Source organism: Phoxinus phoxinus, assembly GCF_949152265.1.
Source record: "Phoxinus phoxinus genome assembly, chromosome: 6".
NCBI lineage: Eukaryota > Metazoa > Chordata > Actinopteri > Cypriniformes > Leuciscidae > Phoxinus > Phoxinus phoxinus.
The window spans coordinates 22,232,223-22,258,016 of NC_136881.1; the positions used below are offsets into that span (position 1 = coordinate 22,232,223).

The 25,794-nt window shown below is 37.4% G+C and overlaps 1 protein-coding gene across 1 annotated transcript; it reads left to right on the forward strand.

Annotated features, from left to right (window-relative positions):
- The first annotated feature begins 3,910 nt into the window (after window positions 1–3,910).
- timmdc1 (translocase of inner mitochondrial membrane domain containing 1) lies at window positions 3,911–25,706 on the forward strand. Its single transcript, XM_079614693.1, has 8 exons — window positions 3,911–4,004; window positions 4,836–5,051; window positions 8,432–8,597; window positions 8,816–8,904; window positions 12,256–12,323; window positions 12,420–12,498; window positions 25,210–25,320; window positions 25,422–25,706. The coding sequence occupies exons 2-8, from the start codon at window positions 4,843–4,845 to the stop codon at window positions 25,570–25,572; spliced, it is 873 nt and encodes a 290-aa protein (XP_079470819.1). The 5' UTR covers window positions 3,911–4,004; window positions 4,836–4,842; the 3' UTR covers window positions 25,573–25,706.
- The last annotated feature ends 88 nt before the right edge of the window (window positions 25,707–25,794 follow it).

Consider the following 25,794-nt stretch of genomic DNA (forward strand, 5'->3'; position numbering starts at 1 on the left):
ATCTTAAAACAAAATAGAATTTCTTATGTCATTTTACTTCTCTAGTAAACGCTTCTTGGTTTAAGAATTTTTAGATATTTGGACTGGAAACAAAACAAAAATACTAACTAAGAAAGTATTTTTTGCAGTGCTCATTCAGCAACTTAAACTAAATGTAAACACCATAAGGCATTTCTCCATGCCTACATTACCAAGGGTTAAGTCCCATTCCCTATTATTAGAGATGGTTTGCCTCAACACAAGAAAAGGGAAAGCTGTGGTCCCGCCCCTTCCTTTGAGGAGACACAGGAACAGGAAATGGTGAGTAGACAACATGTGGGGTAACAGTTTGCCATGTGGCAATAACTACAGATTTGAAATAATAAATACCAAAACGTATAACTACAAACTTGTCTCTGTGTGGTTAATGAGAAAAAGCAAAGGAAAACTATAGTAGACATAACATGTTGTGATGACCGCTGATATGTGCCTATCTGCAATCAACTCCAACAGCATATCTTATTATAAATTAATGTTATAGAATAATGAACCTAAGGGACTGCACCATAGTCAACAAACACAAAACCATTAATAACAAATGTAAAGAAACATAAGCCCATAAACAGTTTGTAATGACTTTGGCAGTGATGACGTCATCTTAGCACCCGTCATCACAGTATGTAACCTTAGTTCCCTGAGAGGGAACGAAACGGTGCGTTCGCCTGCCATACTTCCTGCTTGCCCTGATCGACTTGCTTCAGGCTTATCAGAAGCTGACACTCACTGCGTTCAGGGGTGCTTTAAAGCTTCCTGGTCTATGACGTCACCTGCCTATGACGTCTCACTCATTTTTTGGACTGACACGTGCTTCATGACGCAACACTCAGAGGTGTTCCCACAGCGTAAACGCAGCATTTCGTTCCCTCTCAGGGAACTAAGGTTACATACGTAACCAAAGACGTTTTCTTTTGGTGCTTCAAATAGGACAGCAGGTGTCGATATTTTAAAGAACAGGTTTTCAGGGAAGGTTATAAGTCACAAAACAAATGATCAAGGTCATTGGATTGCTCTACTTATTGATATAAACCAAGCTAAAATTATTATCATAATTATATATGCCACCAATAATAATAAATAAAAAAAAATAGTTAATCTTTCAAGATATTGAAGGCCATATTAAACATTTACATTCAAAATTCCCCTCAGCTGAAGTAATTTGGGGTGGTGACTTTAATACGGTGTTACAAGATCAATTGCCACCTAGAATAGACAATATGGCAAGTGAATTAAGCAATGTTTGTTTACGACTGAACATAATTGACATTTGGAGGTATAAAAATCCACAGTCACTTTTGTATACGTGGAGTAATAGGGACAGATCTCAACGATTCGCGTATTGATTTTTGACTCATTTCAGAACATATAAAAGAGAGTTGAATTTGTTAGTATTAATCCATCAGTTTTAACAGATCAAAAAGGCATATCTATTCAAATTAATGTGGTAATTTGTCAATCAAGTAGAGTTAAACGAGGATATTGGAAGTTAAATAATAGTCTATTGAAACATAATGATTTTTGTGACCAAATTAAGAATTTAATTAATGGTATTAAATATTGGCAACAAGCTTCTTTGATTCAAACTTATGGGAACAAACAACATTTTAGGTAAGGAAATAAGCAAAAACGTATGGAAAATCTGTTAAAAAAAATAATAATAATAATTAAAACAAAATAATTAATGAAATATCCCTAAACTTGTAAAAAATAACAAAAATATGTCAAGCACTGAATATTAAAGCTTGCTACATTGCAGAATGAGCTGGATAATATTTATGAAGAGAAAGCTAGGGGTGCTTTTGTTAGGAATAGACAAAAATGGATGATGAAAAAATATTTTAGAAAAAAGAAATAGAGAAATAACTTCTGTAAACAAATTAATAACAGATGGACTTACTAATGATAATCCTAAGGATATTTCTTGGTTTGTTAATCAATTTTATAGTAAATCAATTGTATAGTTCAAATAGTCAGCTAAATGATGCAGATTGTTTTCTTAGTAATTAATCAACCACAACCAGTATAAGATTACGTCAGACTATAAAAATTGATGTGATAAAGAATTAAGTATTGAGGAAATTACAAATTGTAGAAATAGTCTTAAAGAAAATGAATCTCCTTGGAATGATGGCTTGACAGGGGAGTTTTAGAAACATTTTTGTAATGACCTTGCAGTTTTTCAAGAAGCAGTTGATTTGGGAGAAAGCCCGCATCACTAAAACAAGGGGTAATTACACTTATACCCAAGCCTAACAAAGATAGATTGTTCTTAGAAAATTGGAGACCAATTTGTTTATTAAATAATGATACTGAACTCTTTTCTTTAATTTTGGCAAAAAGACTTTATACAATAATTGATGAAGAGCAGTCAGGTTTTTTGAAAGGCATTGGAAATAATATTAGACTAATTTTAGATTTAATTGATTATAGTCAGACACCTTATCCCAGATGATTCTTTTATATTATTTATTGATAAAGCGTTTGACACTGGTGAACATTTGTTTATGTTCAAAGTTATTGATTTCTTTGGTTTTGGTAATTTTTTTCAAAAAGCAATCACTATAAAAAATGCTGGGTTGTTTCAACCCAATTTTGGGTAAAATATGGACAAACCCAGCCGTTGGGTTAAATTTTTACATTACATTTTTAACCTAATGTTTGGGTTTGTCCATATTTTACCCAAAATTGGGTTGAAACAACCCAGCATTTTTTAGAGTACGCTTTATAGCCTAATGGTTCGAATAGTTCAGTCCAGTTATCTCACGGTACAGAGATTTGATATGGGCCGTGGGATAAGACAAGGATGTCCATATCACATTTTCTCTTCACATTGGTTACTCAGGTCATGGCTGCTCATATCAAAAATGCAAGTTTTCAAGGAATTTCAGTGTTTGGAAAAGAGATTAAACTTAGCCAATTAGCGGATGATACCACAATTTTTGTCTAATTTGTCTACAATTAAATATATTGGAACATTATCTGGAATCTCTGGATTAAAGATGAATAAGGATAAGTCCACTTTATTTTCTCTTAAAGATTGTGCGTTGAAATCAATTTGTGGGATACCAATTAAAGATAATACCACATACCTTGGGATAAAGATTTGAATAAAAAAAGCCGGTTTAATTTTGAGCCTATTATTGAGAAAATTAAAAACAGATGCAATATATGAGAGATCTGTCCCTAAATGGTCGTATTCTACTTTCAAAAGCAGAAGGGATCTCAACGTCTGTTTGTATATCTATGTCAGCAGATGTTTCAAATAATGTTCTCAAGGAATTAAATAAGAATTTTTTTATTTATTTTTTGGAGGAAGAAAATACACTAGGCCTATTTTTGGAAAGATATTCTAAATAATAATAGAGACTTTGGTGGCCTTGAGGTTTTACATTTTACAGATCTTACTAATGTGTTTAAGATAAAATGGATAATCAAATTGATTAAAATTCTCAAATTACATATTTAACTCTTTGGGTGGCATTAATTTTCTTTTAAAATGTAATTTCTCAGTTGAAAAAATCCCTGTTAAACTGGCAAACTTTCATAAGATGGCACAGCTGGCTTGGCAATTAATCTACAAACATAACTTTTCACTGCATCAATACTTTATATGGAATAACAAAGATATCTCGTAAAAAAAAAAAAAAGTCAATCTTTAATCAGACATGGTATATAGGCCTACTACAATGGAATTCTTACTGTAATGGAATTATCACAGTTGTTTAATGAACAATTATTACTTTTAACATATTCTGAATTTCTTAATAAATATTTCTACTTGTGAGGTGTATTTTCATGTACAAATCTTTGAATATTTTTTTGTTGCAATTAAAAAAAAAAATCATTATTTGAGTTGGGTCCTCCACCACCAGATGGAGCAACCGGAAGTTTCTGAGTTGAGTAAGACGGTGAACATGTCTTGACTCATGTTGACATTGTAATGGACGCTGAAGGAGCGCTGAATGAAGGTGAGATGTCGGATTTTGTAGCATTTATTCTAGAACTGGATTAATTTATGATAATCTATCATCAATGTCATGCTGAAAATACTTTACAGTCAACGCTTTTTGTGGAAGAGAATGCACGACTAGAATTCTACTTATAACGTTAATGTATAATATAAACATCAATATTACCGGTAATTATCGAAAACGAGCGCTGAACAACGCCGACGAAGTGTCTGTCGACAGACGGCAACCTGCACTTCATCTGGTTTTGTCGGATCTGTGTGTTTGTTTCCCCTATCGTAGTCTGTTTGTCTGTAATTTGTTTTCACAATTGAACAAGCTGAATCGGAATTAGAATGTATGAGAAGTGATGTGTTGTAATCTCGTGACTGCCGAAGTTGGTCTGACGGTGTATTATGAATTGGCTATTGTTTACATGCTTCTCTGTTCTTGTTTATAATTTTGTGTTCGACTTTTTGCCTAAGTTACCTCCAAAGTAGCGTATATTGTCTTTTTACTGTGGTTTACTAATGATTTGATTTGAGTTCATTGTGGCGTGTCCTCGAATGTCTACAGCTGGCATCACTTTCTATCCTCCTTTGAAAGGGTAAAGATCTCAGTGGACTCTTCCTCGAACTCAATTAAAAAGATAATTTTTTTCTTCTTCAGTAACAGACCCTTTATTCCTCTGTGATGCAGAAACTCTTTTTGACAGCTGCGTGGCTTCAGGTGTTAAAATGCAGCCTGTCTGCATTATTCTCTGTCATATCCATAGGGCATGCATGTCAGTGTGGATGAAAGTGCATAACACGATCTCATACCTCTGGCCTTGTTTCTCTCATTCATTGACAGCTTGTTGATGTGTACTGCAAGGCGGCAGGATTTATGTGGAGGGACAGATGGACCTGGGGGCTCACATCTGGGTCCTCTCAAGGCTCTTCTTGGGCTCACTCTTCCTCGTGTGTATGCGTCTGATAGTACCTCTGCACAGACCTTACCACAAAACATAGGCAAGCCAGAGTCCCCTGACACAGGATGGGACCGCATCAAAGATCTTTTTAGCAGTCGGTAAGTATTAGTATGTAATGTGTTTGTAATTCATCAACACAGGGTTGTAGTATTTATCATTTAAATGTCTGCATGATAAACTTCCCTTCCCTTTGGCAGCGACATCTCGCCTGCGACTGAAATTGCATTCTCTCTTGAGTAGGTACATTTATAGATATTTTGAATAAGTAATTCACGACCGCTTACAAAGTACGTTCTATAGTGTGAATGTGTGAAGAATGACTATGCATTTCATGTTGTCATTATCCTACCAGCGTCAGTTACATCGCTTTAAGTCTGGAATTAGGGCTGCACAATTAACCGAATTTGAATCACGATCACGATTTTATCGTGTATAAACAAATATTGAACATGTTTTGATGTCCTCTGACTGGATGGAATCAAAGTCTGAAGCTAAAAAATTGCAGTCTATGCCCATCATACACTACGTGATATTATGTCAACTCCGAACGCACAAAATCTGCAGACTGGCGCAGACATTTGACAACTACTGCAGTCACCCAGATCTAAAAAATCTCGGGGCAAAAATCTGAGCAAAAGTCATGTAGTGTATTCCAGCCTTAACTGTCATTCATTAAATATCTTCCGTGGCCTCCATCGCACATGCACACTTCAAAATCTCGCCGGAAGTAGTAGGTTATCCGGGCACTTTATGCCTACTCTTTTATGATATCTGTGAATTCGAACATATACTTTTTGTCACAATACTGTTTTTCGCCTATATAGTAGGAAGATGTATACGATTCCGGATACTCCTCTCTTCTCAACCTGCCACCCACATGAGAACAGCAAATGCTAACGATCCAATCAATTCCTGATGGACAAAATCCCAACAATCTTTTCTTGTTCAAAAAGCCCTTTTACCCGAATATACGTTACAATAGGCAATAAAAGGCAATCGCTGCTTCATTTTCATGTCGACTTTAAAGCAACTGTGTTTATTTATTTTATATATATATATATATATATAATTCTAATGGTACACTGACTTTTAATAAGGCCACGAACGTTGGAATAAGAAACACTGCCTGTGGACACGCACATGCAAAAAATGTTCAGCACTTCAAATGTTACTTTTAACGTGATGACCAAAAACTATAAATATATACCAAAAACTATAAATATATACCATTAAATATTATAAAATCACTAGGTTTAAAAATAAAGCATCAGGTATTCACAAAAGTCTCATGAAAAACAATAACAGTCAGTCAGTCAGTGCAGCACTGCCAGCACAAGCTCACTGATTTCAGCACACTGAAAACTCAATACATTTAACTAAAGTACTCATTAGAGGTCGACCGATAGTGGATTTTACCGATAACGATAGCTAGGTTGGGCCATACTTGCCGATAACCGATTAATGAACCGATAGTTTTTAAAATTGATACTGGATAAAAACAAACATAACACTCCAAGTAAAACAGTGCTGAACTTTATTATAAAAAATAAAAAAACTGTATTGAACCATGAAAACATGCTAAATTAAATAAATATATAAATATGAATAAATATTTAAGTCAATAAAAGACATTCATTCAAACTGAAACAAAAAGTAATTCTCTAAATAACAAATAAAACCAGTTACATTCAAAATGTAACTATTTAACTGTTCTTTTCAAGCCAACTTAATTAATAAAAAAGTAACAAAATTTGTATTAAAGTGAAGATGAAAAAAAATAATAACCGAAATCGAATGCTTTTCCGATTCGTTTATGTTTCTGTCGGCTGTATGAACATATCAGTTTGCTGCAGTTTGCAGTCTCTAGCTTTAAATATGCAACTTCTCTGCATATTTAATGCATAAAAGTGACCAGCTGGATATGAACTAATGCAAATAGAGGTAACAATTGTGACATTAAACATTCGGGTCGAACTTACGTTTATGTTTGTCAGTGTTTTAACCGCTTGAGGTACTACTAATGTTAGCGTCCTCTCAGCCTCGAAGGCAAACAAACATACTGTTGTGCTGTTCTTTCTCTACTAATGCAGCATTTAGTCAACAAATTAATCACTTTATAATGATATGACAAAATGTACTGTATACATACATTTGAGCTGTCGGTGCTTTAAACGCGCATCTGATGTCAGCGCTCTCCACGCAGCATGTGCTCTCAGTGCAGCACGCAGAATCACGTGTCGAAATAAACAACACGAGGCACCAGCGATAGTTTTTATTACACCTCTAGAGGCCGCTCTTGTACTGCATCATGCCAGCAGACCCTTCTCAGCTCTTACACTGTGTAATGAATGACAGCGTGCGCTTCTCAGCCGCTCCAGCAATGGACGCAACCAGGAAAAACTATCGGTATATATTTTAGCCGATAACGATAGTTCCACCAGTCAACTATCGTTGCTGATTAATCGGCAAAACCGATTAAAAAATCGACCTCTAGTACTCACTAATCTTTTTTTTATTTTCAAACGAAAGTGTGAATGATGATCGAATTTAGCTGAGGAACACGTCTTTTTTTTATGTCGTCTTACATTTGAATAACTAAATGAATGCTAGGTCTGACTATTTAAGTGACTATATTCAAATTATAAACTAAGTATTAAAATATGTATGATGTTAAATCTACCCCAGGACATTGAAGATACCGACACACCAGCAAATGACATTTCACCGGAGGTTTTCCAGCTGGCTAATATGGAAGTTTTAAAGAATGCTCCGTCCGTGCACATAGTCCATTGACGCGTTTCATCATTAGTGTGGAATCAATGCGCGTGTACGTTTGCTCTCTAGCAGTTAATAAACAAGTCTTGCGGAAGAACACTGTAGCCGGAGCTACTTCTCTCTGTTAATGTCTATGGCGAGTCACGCAGGCACTGTGCTCCTCCACAGCGCAGCCGACCCTGGTCTAAAATAGTCAGAATATAAACACTTTACTAGACCTGTATGAATTTCTTTCTTCTGCTGAACACAAAGGAAGATATTTTGAAAAATGTCAGTAACCAAACAGTTACCAGGTCCCATTGACGTCCATAGTAGGAAAAAAAAATACTATGGAAGTCAATGGGACCTGGTAACTGGTTTGTCACTGACATTTTTCAAAATATCTTCCTTTGTGTTCAGCAGAAGAAAGAAATTCATACAGGTTTGAAACAACTTGAGGGTGAGTATATGATGACAGAATTTTCATTTTAAAGTGAACTATCCCTTTAAGGTGAGTGTGTTTGTGAATTACTGCGTTGTGATCGCAGAACCTCAAAACTGTGTCCAAAACAATGCACCTCATGTTTCAGGATGCCAAAACTGGGATTGTCTCCAGAAAACCAGAGACATCTGGTTACCATATTGTGCGCAATATCAGAGACACTCTTATGGACTATATATGGTGCATTTGCTTCTCTTTAATTATGTTCTGCTCTCCACACAGTGAAGGTGAGATGTACTCAGAGGAGTTAAGGAATATAGTAAAGTGTGGAATTGCTGCAGCCATAGTAGGGATGGTCTATGGAGGCCTACCAGGAGCCAGACATGCTCGTGAGAGATTTATTCAGCTCAGTCAGGCTGCAATGTACCAAAACAGAGTGGATGCAGTGGTAAGACACAAGACAGGCTGAAAATGTATTCATCTGTTTTGTAGCAAAGTCATGTTTTGTTCATACAGATATCTGCTCTAATTTCCCATTGTTTTTTAAGGCTTGAATTGCTTTGTTTAACATTTTATATAGCTGAAAAGCACATTATTTTATGTGGTTAAAATATGCACATATTGATGTTCTATATACTTTTTCTTTTCTTTTTTTTGTCTCACCAGCGCTCCGCACATAATGCAGCTATTCGTGGGTTTGTGAGGTTTGGCTCGAGGTGGAGCTGGAGGGTAGCAGCATTTGTGACCATGTTTAAGTAAGTATAGATACAGTCATGGCCAAAATTGTTGGCACCCCTGGTAAATATGATCAAAACTGGCTGTAAAAAAATAAATCTGCATTGTTTATCCTTTTGATCTTTCATTAAAAAAATTGCCAAAATTCTAACCTTTCATTGAAGCAAGAGAATTGAAAATGGGGCTAAATCACATTATGAAATAAATGTTTTTCTCCAAAACACGTTGGCCACAATTATTGGCACCCTTTTATTAAATACTTTTTGCAACCTCCTTTTGCCAAGATAACAGCTCTGAGTCTTCTCCTATAATGCCTGATGAGTTTGGAGAACACCTGACAAGAGATCAGAGACCATTCCTCCATACAGAATCTCTCCAGATCCTGCAGATTCCCAGATCCATGTTGCTGCTTCTTCTCTTCAGTTCAGCCCACTCATTTTCTATAGGGTTCAGGCCAGGGACTGGGATGGCCATTGCAGATCTTGGTTTTGTGCTCAGTGACCCATTTTTGTTTTGATTTTGATATTTGTTTTTGGATCACTGTCCTGTTGGAAGATCCAAACATGGCCCGTTATAAGATTTCTAGCCCCGGCTGTTAGGTTTCGATTTTTTATCTGTTGGTATTTGATCCAATCCATGATGCCATGTATCTGAACAAGATGTCCAGGACCTCTGGCAGAAAATTAGGCCCACAGCAGTAAAGATACAGCAGAGTATTTCATTTTACACATGGGGTACTTTTTTATCCCTGTGTGCACCAAACCCATCTTAAGTGTTTGCTGCCAAAAAAGCAATTTTTTTGTTTCATCTGACCATAGAACCCGTCCCGTTTGAAGTGCCAGTTGTGTCAGGTACTTTTCAAACGTTCTATGGACAGAGGAACCACAAAAATAGCTTTCACTTACGATGGGTTTGGTGCACACAGGGATAAAAAAGTACCCCATGTGTAAAATGAAATACTCTGCTGTATCTTTACTGCTGTGGGCCTAATTTTCTGCCAGAGGTCCTGGACATCTTGTTCAGATACATGGCATCATGGATTGGATCAAATACCAACAGATAAAAAATCGAAACCTAACAGCCGGGGCTAGAAATCTTATAACGGGCCATGTTTGGATCTTCCAACAGGACAGTGATCCAAAAACAAATATCAAAATCAAAACAAAAATAGGTCACTGAGCACAAAACCAAGATCTGCAATGGCCATCCCAGTCCCTGGCCTGAACCCTATAGAAAATGAGTGGGCTGAACTGAAGAGAAGAAGCAGCAACATGGATCTGGGAATCTGCAGGATCTGGAGAGATTCTGTATGGAGGAATGGTCTCTGATCTCTTGTCAGGTGTTCTCCAAACTCATCAGGCATTATAGGAGAAAACTCAGAGCTGTTATCTTGGCAAAAGGAGGTTGCAAAAAGTATTTAATAAAAGGGTGCCAATAATTGTGGCCAACGTGTTTTGGAGAAAAACATTTATTTCATAATGTGATTTAGCCCCACTTTCAATTCTCTTGCTTCAATGAAAGGTTAGAATTTTGGCAATTTTTTGAATGAAAGATCAAAAGGATAAACAATGCAGATTTATTTTTTACAGCCAGTTTTGATCATATTTACCAGGGGTGCCAACAATTTTGGCCATGACTGTATATTGAGTTTTAATTTGTGAATCAGTTTAATTACACTTTTTAATGAACTTCTCTTAGTGTTAATGGTAATGTTTTTTTTTTTTTGTTTTTTTTTCCACAAAAAAATATAAAAGTTATTGTCAAATATTTTTGTCCTCTCCTACATATAGTATTTAACTATAAATAAGACATTCATATGCGAGTTTAATCACAGTTTAAAGAAAGTCTTAATCATCATTTCAAGAGGTCTTCAATTTGGCAATAGAAAAACAAGAATCGCAAAATTGCTTAATGTGATTGATGGGCTATGATTTTATTAAATGTGAGAGCTGCATGTTTAGGATGTGGTCAAGAGACATTGCTCTACTTCACCTATGCAGGTCTTAAAAGGGCCCTATTATGGATTTTAGAAAATTATCTTTCATGTAGTGTGTAACAGCTCTAGCTGAATGAAAACATCCTGCAAAGTTTTAAATCTGAAAGTGCACTGTATATAAAGTTATTGTCTTTCAAAAGTAAGAGTCGACTCTTGAGTCAATGAAATAAATTGTTTTTCAAATGAGTCATTAGCCGTTTCGTCGTGACGTCAAGACGAAGCGTTAGAATACTGCCCGCCCACTTATTGCGCGCGCATACACCAGGGAAAACTTGAACCTCAAACCAGCAGCTGATTCCTGTGGATACTGGATAACATCATGTCGAGGAGACGTTGTGCTCTAAAATGTAAAGATAAAGCCTTTATTTTTTTTCACTGCCCAAGGACGAGCATGTGAAGAATCAGTGGTTACAATCTTTACCACGATACCACAGCAGTATCATTTTCAACTTTTGCTATGTTCACTTTATTTTACTGACGACTGCTTCTCAAATCTCGGAGTTCGATGCAGGATTCGCAAACCGCTTGCTCTTGAAAGACGGTGTTCAAAATACTTTGTTTTGAGTTTTATATCCTGCTGCTAACTAGCTTAACTCACAATATTACTGTCTAACTGAAATACTTCTGCTAATCAGCTGTGGGCCACTATTACCTAAAACTGTGTCTATGCATATTGTCTGTCGTTCTCACTACTTTGAGTAAAGATTAAACATGGAGCAAGATTTGTTTTTACCAACATTTGTTACATCAGTCATTCACGCTAGAGCTCGGCTAATGTATTGCATACATGCACTGTTATTTATACAGTTTCCACGTGTTCACCGCAATATATTAGAAACATACTCGGTAAATAAATTAGTACAAGTAAAATAATCGCTTGATGGACATGCACTTGTTAATGCTGATGGTGAGGAATTACAGTTGCATAATGTTCCTCAAACTGAGTAGCATATCACTAATAAACGTTCTGCTCGAGTCGTCCTTGCGATGGAGGTTCGGGTTGAATAACCAATCACAACAGACTGAGCTGTCTGACCAATCAGAGCAGAGCAGCTCGTGGAAAGGAGGGATTTAGAGAGATTGATTCATCTGGCGAGTCGTTTGAGAGTCATTGAAAATCTGGTGATGTGCAAATGTATATTATAAGAAAATTACAAAGTTTTTTTTACCTTTGATGCATGTTAACCTGTTGTAGGAGACTCCAAAACAACATTTGGCAACATTAAAATAGGATAATAGGGGCCCTTTAAAAAGTCTTGAATTTGATTTTAAAAACCATGCAGATACCCTACTGTCAGTTTCACCAATTATGAAAAACACTTTATGCTATTCAAATGTATATAATATATATATATATAATTTTTTTCTTACACAGCACTGTAAATACTGGCTTGACAGTGTATAGAGACAAAGACGCTCTGGGCCATTTCACTATTGCAGGTGGTAAGTTCATAAACTTGTTTGTTGTTTTTGTTGTTTTTCATAGAATTTTTGCTTTAAACTAAGATGACAAGAATGAATGACAGAGTTTGTGTTTAGCTGCAACTGGAGGATTGTTCCGGCTGAATCTGGGACTTCGAGGGCTGCTGGCTGGTACAGCCATAGGAGCTGTGATGGGGTGAGTAGAACACGGAGAGAAAGAGGTGCGTGTGGGTGGTTCCAGTTAGGGTTGTGCGGATAGACAATAATATCGTGTATAGTCAGAGATATCGCAAGTGGTGATATTATCGAGATGGTAATTGCTTCTAGTTTTCCCATTAATATAGGCTATTAAATTACTATTATACCACGGGCTGTTTAAATACTCGATTCTGATTGGCTGGAAGGTGTGCAGTAAAACCGTTTAATGCACAGGTAGTTCCAGTCAGTTTGATTACAGTTCGAAATTAATCCGCTACTATAAACATTGGTAACCATAGTAACACAGTTACAATTACACTCCACTTCGCGTCGGGTGGTTCCTCGCCTCTACGTCGTGCATTAAAATCCTTTAATGCATGGCTAGCCGTGGATTATCCCTTATTATAAGGCTAGTGTTATTATTGTTAATATTAGGACTTACAATTAACCCTCTGGGGACCGCAAACGCGCCGGCCCGTTTTGCTCGTTTTTTTTTCACATAGCAGCAAAATAGACATAAAATACTCCGTCATTTTTGATCATACAGACTTAAGAAATATGAAAAAATAAGCTGTTAAATGTCTACTTTTTTATGTGTCCACTTACAATCGAAATAAAACATTGTGCTTTTGTAAAATAAAGAAAATAAACAGGGTGTGCTTTCTACCTCTCCGTCTCCGTGAACTTTATTTCTGGTGCACGTCTCTAAACATAAACAAAACTCAGCGAATACTATATATGTAAATGGTGTATAATTACATTTGTAGAAGATATGAGGCTTTTAGTGTTTCTTTTTTTGACATTACTTCAATCCCTTGCCATAGCAAAACCGTTTGAGATATTTATTATCCGTTCACAATTTAGCATCTTTAAAGGGGTCATGACATGAGAAACCAAATTTGCCTTGATCTTTTGGTATATAAGAGGTCTTTGTACCATTAAAACATCCTGCAAGTTTCATAGCTTAAGACGTCCTCCCCATTATAAATGAATCATTTATTTAATCAAGCTCGAAATACAGCTCGTTCTGGATCCATGGTAAGAAGTGACGTCACGGTACGAAGTGACGTACCCGCGTTTGCATACGACCGCCTCCAGCACGAGACAACTACGCTTTAAGCGCAAGACAACTACACTCATTTCGTATCATTGTCACGACCGCGCCCGCTCGTCTCACAAGTGTTCAGTCGACGGACAGCGAGTGGGTCTGTGTACAGGGAAATTACGATGCCGCAGATGTGCTGTTCCTGGCTGTGGACAAACAACATCTTTGAATACGCTGCGAAAGATCCAGTCGTCAGGGAAAAATGGATGCACTTTATTTGTTTGCCGACGTCCCTGTCCATTTGAAGGATGACTGTATTGAGAACAAATCCCAAAATGATGCTGGCTTTGCCAGAAAACTGTTGCTCAAAGATAAGTCCGTGCCGACTATTCTGGGCTCAATAACGACGATGCAAACTGTAAGTAATGTATTTAAAACTTTAAACTACTTTTTAAATACGCTGATCCGCAAATGTTCTGGCTGCGGGCGTTAATAATTGATGCATAGGCACTGACGTTAGCCAATCATAACAGTGGGCGTTAACACTGAACTCTTAAGGCGAGACACTACAGGTGAATAGGGAAATATTTGTAACTAGCAGATATCACCATGAAACTTTCCCAGTTGATTACTACCTACATTAAGATGAGAATAAAATGTATTACAAGTTTTCTGTAATTTATTGTTTAAATATGCAAATTAGCAGGGGTGTGACAAAACACAAGAGATTGGGTTCACAAGAACGAGACGAGACGAGATTTTTGCACAATATTTGATAGAAATCCTCAATGACAAAATTCATGACTGGAAAAAGTCTGCAGGTGAATTTTGAAATGTTTTAACTAAATAATTAATGTCATTTCAGTTCTACTTTATGAGTATGAATTATCAAATACATTGAAATAGGCCTACCACAATATAGAAGCAATGTAAAGGTTTTACCACAAACTCAACTGACTGGCTTCTCTCAAGTATGATTTCACACGGGTCTCTTCAGACCTTACTGTAAATTATGAGCTTCCAGAATTTCTGATTGAGGCTGTGTGTGACCTCCAAATGAAACTACTTTCCACAAATTGAAAATAGAAATAAAAACAGTATAAAACAACAGTTTTTCTTATTAGTGCAAATGATAATTAAGTGCAAGTGCAAACATAATCAAAGTAGGCCAACTCTCTCTGTATTCAAAGTGCAAACAGAGACCAGGGGCCGTATTCACAAAGCATTTTATCTTACCACTAGGAGTACTCCTAAATCGCACTAAAAGATTTTAGCTAGGAGTGTTCTCTTAAAAGTTATTCACAACGCCTTTCAGACCTACTCTTAGTAAGGAAAAATGACAACTCCTAAACTAAGAGTGAGTCTTCGTTGCTATGGATGACGTCAATTCTCATGCACGAGCTTCCTCGCAATGATCACGGTGATTGGTTGTTAGATGACAGGGCCATCATGCGAACCATAACACAGACGCACCAAATCATGCAATTACGACATCTAAATATGTCTGTGTCCTACACAAAATAATAATAATAATGTAATCGAAATGCATATATAATGACATGTTTGTGCAGGCCCCAGTGAAGTGTAATTCTAAAAAGGCAGAGAGAGAGAGAGAGAGAGAAGTTGTGAATTAAATTAAATTAAATCTAGGTAGCCTAATACCCTAATGAAAACCGCCACTTGCCTAATAATGAAAAACGACACTTGCATTAACACTTGCTTGGTTAATTGACATCCTATTAGCCTAAATAGACTACTTAAAGCAAGGAAATATTGCTCCTATTTAAGTAATGTAATAGTTGAATGACGGCGGATTATGAACTCGCCAAAACGGAAAAGAAAGCCCAACTGGACGCAGGATCAGTTACTGGCCCAGTTGGTGCTGAAAAAAATAAAAATAAAATAAAAGGGAAATTCGGCACTGGGATACAACATCGAGAATGGAGTTTGGAGTTGGCGAATGTCAGGAAAACTTATGAACTGTCGAATAATATGGGGTCTACAGAGTGCATTGATGGTTTGGTGGATGGATCTGCTTACCGATGGCTGGGAAATCGCTAGATCGTCGGCATTACACAATTGCATTTTCCCCTTTGCCAGGTAACGAAGTGTTATCAAACATTTCAATTCGGCACTGATTGGGTTGTTGCGATTAGTTGGCGCTGTTATTGCATCCCTCACAAGATCCACAACAATCAGTATTCCCTCAAGGTTAAGGCGGTATCTTTGTAATAACTCCGTGTCATTGGCTGTCTCCAACACACTGTGTCGCGCGGCGATTTTAAGATCCTTTGTGAATAGGTCTTAGTGAGTTAGGAGTCCTCTCGACTTCTTTTAAGCTGTCCCAGACTTAGGTGCTACTTTTAGGGCTAAAATGCTTCATGAATTACTCTTACTGTGCGTTCACACCGCCGGCGGCGAGAGCGTCAAATTGTCCGGAAGCCATTCATTTTCAATGAGAGCCGGCGGCGCGGCGCGTCTTGGACGGCGAGAGCGGCGAGAAGAGTTGAAATCAAGTCAACTTTATGGTAATAAGCTATGACGCGGTTCGGCGGCAACCAGCGGCAACCAATCGTAATGTAGAAGTCCTCCGCCTGAGAGGATACCAGAGAACACAATACTGTAAACTTTGGTTCCGACCACATTAGTTCCTAAGCAAAATGGAGGAAAAGTTCATTATTTCTGTTGCGGGTTTCCCGTTATTGTACGACGTGTCCCTGTTTACATACAGGGACATTAATAAAAAGAACGACGAATGGAAAAAGGTGTCTGAAATGGTTGGTGTTTTGTTACTTTCACATTTAAAAGATTTTAATAGGTTAACTTATACCCTACGTGTTGCCAGTATGCACAAAATAGGATACTGATTTATGTTCAGTTCTTATTTGCTTTGCGGCTCCATTAAATAAAGTTTAAAAAAAAATCACGCATTCTAAAATCTACGTCAGAGCGTCAGAGAATCCCCGAATCTCACGGCGTCGATGGCAGGGCGGCGAGAGCGAATTTTGCCGCTCTCGCCGGTGGCGGTGTGAACGTACAGTTAGTGAAAAAAATTAGGAGTCCTAAAGTTAGGAGTGACACGCCCATTATTTTTAGGAGTTGCTCCTAAATTCGCCAGTTAGGAGCTACTTTTAGCCTTAAAATTCTTTGTGAATACGGCCCCAGAGCCACAACTACAACGTCCAGAGATAGGTTTGATATTGGGAGACGGGCTATTGTATGCAGTCTAATTTGCGCGCATCGTGTTTTACTTTCATTTTCACTCCGTAGTGGCGGTGCTGAACGCGCGTTCTACAAGATAAGGGGCCTTTCACACAGAATGCGTGTTTGCTGTGTAAAATGCGATACGCTGGCAGTGGAATGGGGGAACTGATTTTAACTTGAGCGCCGCGTTTTTAGAACACTGTGTCATGCGCGAGACGCTGCAAAAGATGCAAGCCGCGAGCGCAAGGTTACACATCCGTCTAGCGCGTTTACAGAGAAAAATAATGGAAAAGTACCGCACTGGAATGGAAAAACACGTTCTGTGTGAACTGCCCTAAGACATCTCAGATCGACTCTCTGTTGCGCCTTCGTAACGCGATCAGTGAACTGATTCCTGCTGCACTGTCACACTCTGTGTGCGACTGCAACTCGTGCTGGATGAGCAGAGTAGACGTTTACAATAGCAAAACGACAGTGGAGGCGGCCGGTGCCGCGGTGTACAACGTAATGTAATGTGAATGTAGCTATGGCATATTCTATGCTAATCATGGCGATATCGCGAGACAGCTTTTCACTTGACGAGAAATCTCGTCACATTTTAGTCTCGCGAGATCTCGTCACACCCCTACAAATTAGGCATTATCTAATTAAATATGCGCTAATTTGCCTATATTTTAAAAAACGAAATCTCAGAATTGGATAAAGCCAGGTTCAAAATTCTTTTTTCATTGTGTTCACATATTAGATGGGACAAAAATTACAGAGGGATTTATGGATATCTACTTTTGTTATCCTGTAAAACAGAATATACTGTCAATAGCCTTAAATTTATTTTCGCCATGTTTTTTGGAATAAAATGTTATATAAATCAGGCTAGGAATAATATATTTACAAATCCCTCTGTAATTGTCTTCATAATATAACTAGGTACAAGACTGGAAAGTTTGGTGTGTATAGGTGCTACTGAAGAGGAGATTTCGGACTTGGAGTATGAGAGAAAAGTCATTTTGAGAAAAAGGCATTTAAAGATTTGTAATGTAAAAAATCATACTTTTTTAGTGGAAACAACTATTTACTGACACAATATCTTATCAAATCATTAGCAACAACAATACAAACGACCTAAACCACATCAAAACTTATAAACACAGCATTTATGGCCTTCAACTGAGCAGAAAAACAGTCAAAATCACACATCTGAGTGTCAGAGCGCGTCACGTGATGCATCTGAACAAATCAGGTTGTCAGAAATTGACATCAGCCAATGAGATTTCGCTTTTAGGGTTAAATGCCCATTGTACTTTCACGATTGGTTACTGATTAAAAGGAAATTACCATATTTGGATCCGACAGCATTGTACAGAAGAGAGAGAGCTTTCCAGACATGTGCGTGATTAAAAGGAAGCAGAGAGAGATCGCGGAGCAGCGCGTTGATTTAGAACGCCAACTTTTGTTGAATTTCAGAGAAATCTACTGACGCAAATAGACAAAGTGTAGTAAAATAAAGACCTAAATGTGTATTTTGGACTTTTTTTCACCACAAGTCTGAAAGAAAACATGTTATTGAAGACAAATAGCCCAAAATCTCAAAATTGACCAGTGAAAAAAAACCCGCTGTTTTTGCCTGCCGTGTCTCGCCTTAACCCCCTGGGGTCGGCAATCACGCCGGCGTAATAATACTATAGTCATGAAAATGTCACAAGTAACAGAAATAAGCACAAATGTTAGAGCATGTCAGAACACCTCCAGGACCCAGAAAACACCTCAGACCCCAGAGGGTTAAAGGGGAAACACCCCCAAAACAGACTGTTTGAATCAGAGGATGAGAAACAGGGTGGGAAAAGGTCATAAATCACTACATTTTAAAAAAAAATTGTAAAAAAAACTATAGTAATACTATAAATGCACCTAAGGGAACATAATAATAACATAAAAAAAACATGTCATGACCCCTTTAATGTATTTTCATCATGTTGAAAAAGTTTGGTGGAAATAAAATAAACCACTTAAGAGGAAAAAATCCACATTCAAATCAAAATATCTGACTTCCTGTTGGTCGGAGCTAATGACTGTAAATTAGGAAGTTGTCCGGCTCGATTAGAACAATATATGTACTGAGTTTTGTAACTGTAGGTAAAACTAACCCTACAACACACACACACACACACTTTTGTCAAAAGCATTTTGAAAGTGACACACTTCCTGCTGCCAGTTGGTGGCGCTATAACTTTAACTCACAATAGTCACATCCATGTGATCGGCATCTTACAACGAACACACTGCTGAAGTTTCATCAAGATCAGTTAATGTATGCTGAAGTTATAACTAGGGATGTCCCAATACCACTTTTTCCAGACCGAGTCCGATACCGATACTTTCATTTTTGGTACTCGCCGATACCGTAACCGATACCTGTATTTTTAATTTTCAATAAATTTTGAATTCATGCATTTGTCATTTTTAAATGTATCGGTATAGAGAAACCAAAAGAATATCAATCATATTAGTTGTTTATTCAATTTAAACTTAATTTGTTCATCAAATATATATTTAATGCACTGCATATTCATTACTGTATAAATTAAATATAGATGGATCTTTTTGTAAAGTTAAAAAAAGGTAGCCTATTTAGTCAAGAGCGGTGAGTAATTTATTTGTCCTTTGTTTGATTAACATTAAAACACAGCAGCAGATTCATTAAACTGCTGCACCTTTAAGACCGAACGCACGGACCCCATTTGAATATACCGTCTACGTTCACTTGAGATATAACAGACTTTGTTTATTAGGATACTCGCCAAGACGGGCGTTTTTACATAGTTTTGTGTGAATTCATCCGTACAAGCGCAAGACGTGAAAGACTTCAATTCAGTATTCGCGAGCTGAGACGCTGGTTTTCGGGGCGCGCGCTTTGGATGTTTGAAGTTGTACCTGCACATGTCCTGTAATAATGCAGGCAACCACTCGTTAAACATAAATAAGTTAACAGTTCATGTTTTACTTGGTTTTAATCCAAATAACACGTGCTGTGTGAACAATCAGCAATCAAGAGCATTCAACAGTATTTGAGCACGAATTCTCTGCATCCTCTTCATTTCCACCATGGAAACCTTTAAAATACACACACAAACCAAACGTGCATGAATGAGTTGCATCTTTATAAACTGTCAACAGTGTAGTAGAATAGTAGAAGAACCATATCTAATTTAATGAGAAATTGTAGAAAAGCATCTAACCTACCCGTGTCAAACTGCACCTGCTCTGGAGCCAGAAGTGAGGCCTCCTCTACCTCCAGACCACCAGATAAATCTTTTCAAACACATGATACAATTAGTGTGAATCATTTTTTTTAACAAATGTCTATTGTTGTGAAATCCATTTGCATGAAACTCATCCATTTTGGTATGTAAAATCATGATTATCTCTCATGATTATTATAGAAAATAACTATACCAGCATGTATCACTGTGTCCTCCATCTCTTCCTCTCTCTCTACACTCTCTCGATCAGAGCTCTCACTCTCTATTAGGGCCCTTGCCTGATCATATGGCACATTGACCATCTTACATAGTTCCTCTAAGGACACAGACATGGTTGCTGCAAAACATAAAATGAATAAAGGTCAAATGATCAACTTTCCCTAAGTTATACGGCATGTTTACGTATGAAAACGAAGCAAGAAGCCACACTGCAAAAAATGCTTTTCTTAGTATTTTGTCTTGTTACCAAATACCAAATCAAAAATGATTAATTCAAGATGACAAACACAAACACAGCTATTCCAAGGATATTCATTTTTATTCATTCCCCCGGAAAACAGGACATAATATCTTATAGTATTTTACTCATCTAGTAATGCATCTTGATTTAATAATTTTTAGATATTTGGACTGGAAACAAGACAAAAATAGAAGAAAAGCATTTTTTGCAGTGCAGCAGATAGCTTGCTTAAAGTGAAGAATATGACGGCAAAGGCAGCTACTTGTTGAACATGACGGCATGCCTTGACATTGAAAGCTACAATCCTGACATAGTACATTAAATTAACGTTATTTTGTTGTTCCTCAGACGAGTGCCAGAACTAGCAGGGGTCGAGATTTTTTTCCTTTAAGCCCCACGAAAATCACGTTAGCTATCTCACCAAACATGACGACAAAACCAGGCTAACTAAGTCAACGGCAGGATATTTTTGTGCTTTAAATTAATTATCCTCGTCAGAAACAAAAACATGGAAGATTTCAATCAACAAGATAGCTAACGTTAACGTTACAGTCCAATGCTAGACCTAAACCTAGAAAAATCTAGCATCCTCAGAAACGATAAGCTACATTAGGCTTAGCACTACCATTACTTCAAGATCGAGATAAAACTGTTAAATATATTTATTAAAATTCATATAACTGAATCATGAATAACCAGTGTTTTGAGAACATTTACCTCAGGATGTGTTGCTCGATGAAGATCATTGCGACTTTCAATCTTGAAGAAACAAAATGCCGCGAAGCTCCCTCCCACGGAGTGAAGAAGAGGTGGAGTTACAAGGCTTCTCAGACAGTTGAAGTGTCCAATGGAGTTATGAGATTTGCTCTCAAGCTATTTTCAACACTTTAGATTGGTTAAAAATTTGTAAAAATAACAGACCCACGTGGGGACTGACCAATTGCATCGATTTGTGAAAAAATCAGAAATTGACTAAATTTGGACATACAAGGTTTCCGCCCGACAGCGACGATATATTCTCTGGTTCTGTAGGCATCCAACTACAGTTCTACAGAGGATCATGACTAGGGTGACCAGATTTCTCAGAGTGGAATACGGGACAGACACAGAACCCACAGACCCACAACACCTACCGCACACATACAAGTATTTACACTTAATAATATTGTTAGCTATGTAAAAAAATAAATATAGACTTATATAAAATTGCAGATCAGTAGGAACAAGATGGTGCAACAGCATCATTCACTTTTGCCGTTTTGTATTTTTCACTGGAACCAATTTTTGCCAGCGTGCGCTTGTCTTTCAAGAGTTTATCATAAAATGCGGAGCAGTCCAGTCCGAAATTAATTCGATTAATGATGCATTCATTAACGAGAACACACGTTCCACAGGTGCAGATGTACCAGGCAGGCATAAAACAAACTCCACAGTCAAAGATAAGACTCCAAAGTTGAGTGATTTGCTTCCCATCTCACTAAACACGTCTGTCCATCTATCAGACACAGCCACCTTGTTTTTGTTCCACTCAGTGAGGTGACAATGTTTTTGGCACAGGCCCACTCATCACAGAGCATGGTTTCGTCAACCGATGTGAGAGCAGGTATTCTTGAGTAGAATTTGCTGAGGCTGCTCTGAATGTCTCTCCATTCTGGAACACTTCTCAGTAGGACCCAGTTAACTCTAGTTCTTTTGTATTCTCCAGTGAGCAGCTCCAATTATCAAGGTAATCCACTGATGCTGAGTAAAAGCTTCTCACTGCACAATAAAAATCATCAGCTTTTATGTCACCAGCTTCAACAAGGGTGTCTAACTGTGTTTTGATGTCAGAGGGAATAAATGATTCCTCCAGCCTGGCCTGCAAGACATTTCTCATATCATATATGTGCAAAGCCACTTCTGTGGCAGATATATTGTCTTGCTCTACTGTCTCCAGTGCACGATGGAAAGCTGCAGTTTGCTTAAGTGCAAATCCAAGCCAAAGTTTTGTGCAAGGGTTGCTGAATGTGTCTCTTAGAAACTTTGGGCACTTTTCCTGAGAAAGAAAGTATGCACGTAGACCATCAAAAAGGTGCAGAATTCGTTCAAGAGATGGACCAAGAGAGAGAAAACGTGTGCTACCATGCTGCAGTAATTTCTGGTAGTCCAGCTGTGCAAAGTCACAAAACTCCTTGAGCTCCTTTACGCGCACTGTATAGATATGAAAGTATTTGTATACCTTCACAGCAAAACAGTCCAAATCAATCGGTAAGCAATCCACTGCTGTTTGCAGGGTATTGTGGATGATGTGTGCACTACAGCCAATGCCCAGAATATCCCTTCCTAGCTGCATATTTAGCTTTCTCCAGATGTTGCCTTTACCAGCTCTTTTAACACCGCCAAAGTTTGTGTTCGTGTTATCAGCACAAAGTGCAACTATTTTCTGAGCAAGGCCATGTTTTTCAATGACATTGGAAATGTAGGCAGTTGATGAAAATTCGATTATCTTGACCTTTACACCCTCTAGTGGCTTGAAGTATCGCACAAGCACAGGGAACAATTTAATGTCTTTGTGGTTGGATGCATCCACAGTTAACCCTCTGGGGTCTAAGGTGTTTTTGGGGTCCTTGAGATGTTTTGACATGCCCTGATATTTGTATTTTTTTCAGTTGCTTATAAACATATTAATGACAAAGGTGTAATTACACTCTATTTAGCACGAACATGGCTATCATAATATGTGAGCAACATGTATGTACATGTTTGCATTTTTGAGAGAATATTATTTATGCGTGGTTATTCAAAAAACTCAAACTTAAATTGTCTGATATAAGACCACAAACGACCAACTTCACATATTCCCACAATACTTTTGACTAATGGAAGTTGTCGGCTAGAGTTTTTACTTCAAAATGATCTGAAAATCATCCGGGCTAATCGTTCACATTAAACAATAGATTGATTTAAATTTTGTAAGACACTTTTTGTTTGGAAAGGCAATATGCAGGTGGGCGTGAATGATCCAACAAGGTCATGAATAATGTCCTCATTCACACCTGAGAAGACAAAGACCTCTATGCTAATACTGCATACTAATGAGCATTTCATTCAGGTGTCACTGAGCCACAAGAAAGAATGCAAAGACAACACACACACACATATATATATATATATATATATATATATATATATATATATATATATATATATATATATATATATATATATATTAATACAGAATTGGTTCAGAGTTGGAAACATCTTGAAAAAAAGTGTATTTTTCCACAAACTTTGTATGCTTGCAAATTGTATAATATCCAAGGTAAACATTTCTAGTAATTGTGCAGTTAATTCTCATTCGTATTTTCAGAAAGTTTTGCAATATGTAGGCTATCCTTTCCCCAAATTTGTCACTAATAAAACACAAAAATAATTTAAACGCCCGAGCGTTTGCCGACCCCAGAGGGTTAATGTGACAAATGAGCACTTGTCCAAATCATGCTGAACTTCTTCCTCTGATAAAGGACCAAGAACGTTGCATATTATAGCCTCAGATTTAGTGCGAGCTGAAGAAAATTTTGGATCATACAATTTCTTAATCAATTTTGCAGTGCAGTCAGCTGACTGAAAACTATGGCCATGAATAACAGAATGGTAAGCAAAAAGTCCTTCACTTGCATGTACTTTATCAGATTCGCAACTTTGCTTCACAAAAAATTTGCTGACACTTGGAGTAGCACACTTACTTTTAGCAGCGTCCATGTGCTTTTGTGTGTGCATATGCTGCGTAATCTCGGCTCGGCCCGGCCTCCGTGAGCAATGGAAAAGTGAGCCCCGCAAATGTCGCATCTTAATTTGCTTGCCTCTGATTGTGACTCTCTTTTGAGAAATTTAAACTCTTTCTGAAGATCGTCGTTGAATGTACAGGAACGCTTCTTTAACATCTTTGAACTTGAGTGAGTCAATTAAGCTTATCCGTGGTCTCGTCTCGTATACATTGCACTTGACGTCGGATTCCGCCTTCACTAACTAACTGCAAGTTGAGATTGATTGGGGGAATTGTGATTGGATGGAATTGTCCTTCTGCCTTCTCTTATTGGATGGAATTTTTTTTCTCTAAAATATACTATGAGGTGATTTGCTAGTTTTATTAGGCTATTCCGTATGAGAGGAGTACTCACGCACGCTATCACTCAGATTTTTATTTTTTATTTTACATATATATTAATGAAATGCAGGACAAAACATGCTTTTTTTCATAATAAGTCGGGACATTAAAATTAGAGTTGAAATACGGGACTGTCCCGGGAAAAACGGGACGTCTGGTCACCCTAATCATGACGGAACAAGCTAATCGACAAGTTGAAAAAAGTTAACTCCAACAACTTCATACATTCATCAACTAATTCATCACACTTCCAGAAGTCAAAGCAGGATCAAGCATTGGCATTCTATGTAGCAGGGACAATCAAACTGTTTGATTAAACAATAAAACAACAAATTGATTAACATTGATTTAACACTAAGAAAATAGCTGGCCACATTGTGTCTGAAATAGTAATTATGCTGTTATAACTTACTGTTTATAAAACTGTTGTATGATAGCATTATCATTGAGAAACAGAATGTCGTTGTTCTAAATATCAGCATGGCCATGTCTTGTGCCCCTTGTTTCTATATCTGTGCTGATATTCAATATAGCAGCACTCTTTCTCATGTGATTATGCTTAATTGATTTTGTAAGAATGTTTGATGTTACAGGTTGCCGGCTGGAGTTTTAATCATGGGTCTGCAGAAGCTGGGGGGCGAGACTATGCGTGACAAGAGTCGACGAGAAAGACAAGAGTTATATGAGCTGAGAGTCACTGAATGGTTAGTTCAACCAAGAAAAGATCATCTTTTTAAATGCACAGATTTTATGAAGATATGCATATCCTTTAGAAAAGATAATTGAGCTGATATTTCCATTGCAGGAATGCTCGTCTAAAGCTTACAGATGATCTAATTGGAGAAATGAGGAGTGAGAAACACCAGGACACTGATAATGACCTTCAACGAATAGAGGAGCTGCTTAGTCAACCAAGGAATGAGAAAGGGGCAAACGCAGTAACATCAGAGACTTGAGATTGCTGATGGCAAAAAACTTTGAATGAATCAACAGCATGCAAATAAAATCTTTTGCTGAACATTGTCTAGGTTTTTGTCCTCAGGATGTGTATTCCTGAATCAACAGCATGCAAATAAAATAATTTGCTGAACATTGTCTAGGAGGTTGTATGTGTTCATGGTACCTGCTCCCATTATTATTTTAGCAATGTGATGCTTATCTTCAAATGTAAATGTTAC

Bases quoted from the DNA above. Each gene is read 5' to 3' on its own strand.
- timmdc1 (XM_079614693.1), top strand. From the start codon at position 4,843: ATGTGTACTGCAAGGCGGCAGGATTTATGTGGAGGGACAGATGGACCT. The intron at 5,052-8,431 runs GTAAGTATTAGT...CTCTCCACACAG, and splicing joins AAAGATCTTTTTAGCAGTCG to TGAAGGTGAGATGTACTCAG. The intron at 25,321-25,421 runs GTTAGTTCAACC...TTTCCATTGCAG, and splicing joins GAGCTGAGAGTCACTGAATG to GAATGCTCGTCTAAAGCTTA.